General features: G+C 64.7%; 1 protein-coding gene across 1 annotated transcript in view; it reads left to right on the top strand.

Moving 5' to 3' along the window:
• Positions 1-1,285: 1,285 nt before the first annotated feature.
• LOC121101418 (basic proline-rich protein-like) overlaps positions 1,286-2,877 on the top strand; it is a 6,435-nt gene continuing 4,843 nt past the window's right edge. Inside the window, exons 1-3 of the mRNA XM_040624927.1 lie at positions 1,286-1,489; positions 1,642-1,759; positions 1,870-2,548. Of these exons, the coding sequence (XP_040480861.1) occupies positions 1,286-1,489; positions 1,642-1,759; positions 1,870-2,548 (1,001 nt within the window). The remainder of the gene's footprint in view (positions 1,490-1,641; positions 1,760-1,869; positions 2,549-2,877) is intronic.

The following is a 2,877-nucleotide window of genomic DNA, read 5'->3' as shown; positions in this document are numbered from 1 at the left end:
GGGGCAGGGACTCCGAGAGGTCACTCAGCCATGAGACCCTTCAACTTTCTTCCTTCCGCCTTGTGCTAAGGGTTCAGTGGCCCATCCTGGGAGGCCGGCCCCACACTGGGGTTCCTCTCCCCTGCAAGCGCGCTACTCAGTGTCCTGCCCTTACTTCCCACCATCTGAAGCATCTGGATCCTTGCCTTTGGCTACCTTGCCCCTCCCGTGGCCAGCGCCAGCAGCCACCAAGCTGTCTGCGTAAGGGGGGCAGGGGTCCGCCGGGAGGTGGAGAAGGACAGGGGGCGGCCTCTCACAGGTGGACTGACCCAGGGTCTCTGCTGAGCTCTGAATCGGGAGGGGCATGGGAGACAAAGGCTCAGAGAAAAATCAAGAACCTGGAGGCAGCGAAGGGCTTGGCCGGAGCACGGGGTACGGGAGGGAGGGCAGCCCGGCTGCACAGCCCTCACCGGCTCCCGAAGAAGCTGGCCTCAATTTCTGTTGGTTTCTTTTTTTTTATCATAAAAATAATAGTGTTTATTATTGTTCATCTGGCAATTGCAGTAAAATTGACCCAGAAGGATGGTGTCTGCGTTTCCACCATTTAAAGTCCGCTGCTGTGAGTGTCAGGCCAGACTGTGGACTCACTGTGAGGCCATTTAGAGCTGCATGGTTAGTTCTAAAAAGTTCTTACCAGTTAACGTTGCACTTACGTATTCACCAGTGAAACGATGCGCTTGCTTACCAATATTGCAGCAGCATAAACAAATTAATTCAGTAGTAGAATCGAAAGCCAGAGCAAATGGTACTGGGAGGGTCAGGAGTTGCTGATTGTTACATGGGGGGTGGGTACCCGGGAATTCATTTTAAGGCTCCCTTTACTTTGTTTTATATTTGAGAACTTCCGCGATAAAAGTGCTTTAAAAAGCGACCGCCGGGGAACATCAGAGGGATGTGCTCCCCGCGACGGATTCTCGCAGTCCTGGGTCGGCTTCCGTTGCTGGCTGCTTCCCTCCGATCAGGGGGCTGACCTCGGTCCCCTCACACCCTGCTCGCTTTCTTTCTCCCCCCGCTTGCCCCGAACGAACACTTGAAACCCCGTGCACACCATCTCCGCAGATCTGTTTCCGTCTCCAGCCTTCCTCTTCCTCCACCCCCTCCCCACTGGTCCCGGAGCCCCTCCGCGCGGAGGTCCCCCGAGTCCCGCGGTGGACGCAGCAGGGCGGCAGGATCGCTGGCGCCGCCCCCGGGCCGCGATCTCCCGCTGCCGGTGCAGCCTGGCGCAAACCCGCTTCGGGTTTGGGAGATGAGCCCGGCGGCGGCCCCTCCGGACCGCGTCCGAGTCGTGGGTTCCTCGGTGCTTCCTTGGCGCTCTCGGCGTCCCTGGACCGCAGCGCCCCAGACTCTGGCCGAAGCTGAGTTGGGTGGCCCAGGGCTGACCCGGAGACCCCCGTGTGCTGGGGACTCCATCTCTAGAGAGACCGGTCCGAAGGGCGCGCCCCGTCCCCTGGTGAGGGCATCGACTCCCGGATCCTGGGGGTGTGAGGGCCCAGGCGGGAGGCCCCGGGAGAGGCCAGTGGGGAGCTGCCGAGGCGCACGCAGGGGCTGCTCAGATGCAGACGCCCCATCTCCGAATTACGGGTCTCCCCGGGGTCTCCGCAGCTTCCTGGAGGGGGCGCCCAGCGGAAGTTGCTGACCCACACGACCTCCGCGGTGCCTCCCGGACTCCGCTTGCCCAGCTGCGCGTTACCCTCCGAGCTCAGATTCCCCGATTTAGTCGGTCTCTGCCTCCCCATCTCTCTCCATTCTTTCTCAGCTTTCCCGCCCTCCAGCGCCCAGGATCCCGCCCGACCGTCCGTCCCCGCCGACCGCGAGCCCCCTTTGTTCTAGTTCCCCCTCTCCGGGATGTGATTCCTCCCCCCCTTCGGATCTGCCCTGGTGGGACGGGGGGAGGACGGGACCTCCGTTCAAGATTTTATTTCTTTTCGGAGACGTCTCCACGACTTAGGTCGCTGGAAGCGGGTACTCTGCAGCGCACGAATCCCGACCCGCCGAGGCCTGGGGCGCCCGGGTCTGGCTGCGGGGAGTCGGTGTCGCCGCTTCGCTTCCGGACCCCGCGCTGGCCCCGGGGCCTCTGCGGCCGGGGTCGTCCCCTCTTCGGGCCTGAGTGTCCCTTGGGGCTGCCCGAGCTTGAAGGAGAGAAGCTGGCGATGGCGCCGGCTCCACCGCTCCCGGGACACGGCGGACCCCCGGCGCGGAGCGGCCTCCTACCCTGCCCAGGCCGCGGGGCAGCGCAAGGCCAAGGCCGCTTCTCACCCCCGCGGCCCGCTGTCCTCTCGGGTGCCCCGCCCCCTCCCCGCAGCCCTTCCGGCCCCGCTCCCACCCTGCCCGCCGGCGCCCGCGCCCCCTCTTGGTCCCCCAACCTCGCTTACCTGGCGTCGCGGCGGCGTCTCGGAGTCTGGCTCAGCCTTTGGGCCCCGCCCCTAGGTTCTCACCTCGCCCCTTCCCGCTCCCAGCTCCTCACTCCCCCGCCCGTTTCCTCCCCCCTCCCGCCCGGCGCTGCGAATCCGTACGGCCTCCGCGCCTCCAGCCCGGGAAGGGCCACGGGCTCAAGCTAAGGGCAGGGGCTGGGGCCTGGGAGAACGGAGGTGCCTGAGCCCGCCTGGGTCCCGGAAGGCTTCTGGGAGGAGGCGGCATTAAACCCGAGGGCTGGAGAGGAGCGAAGCTCGCGGCGTACGCAGGTGGAGAGCTGGCGGTTAGCCCCGAGTCTCGGCTCTTGGTGGAGGCGGTTACACCCCATTGTGCTCTCTGGCTCTCGATCTGGCCTCCTCCTTTTCCATTCTTCCCTCCCGGTGGGATGGAGCCCAGAGTTAAGATCGCCGGACCGTGTACCGCCGT

Source organism: Ursus maritimus, unplaced genomic scaffold (genome assembly GCF_017311325.1).
Source record: "Ursus maritimus isolate PB19 unplaced genomic scaffold, ASM1731132v1 scaffold_8, whole genome shotgun sequence".
Taxonomy (NCBI): Eukaryota; Metazoa; Chordata; class Mammalia; order Carnivora; family Ursidae; genus Ursus; species Ursus maritimus.
The sequence above is the reverse complement of the archived record's forward strand: the minus strand, read 5'-3'. Positions and strand labels throughout refer to the sequence as shown.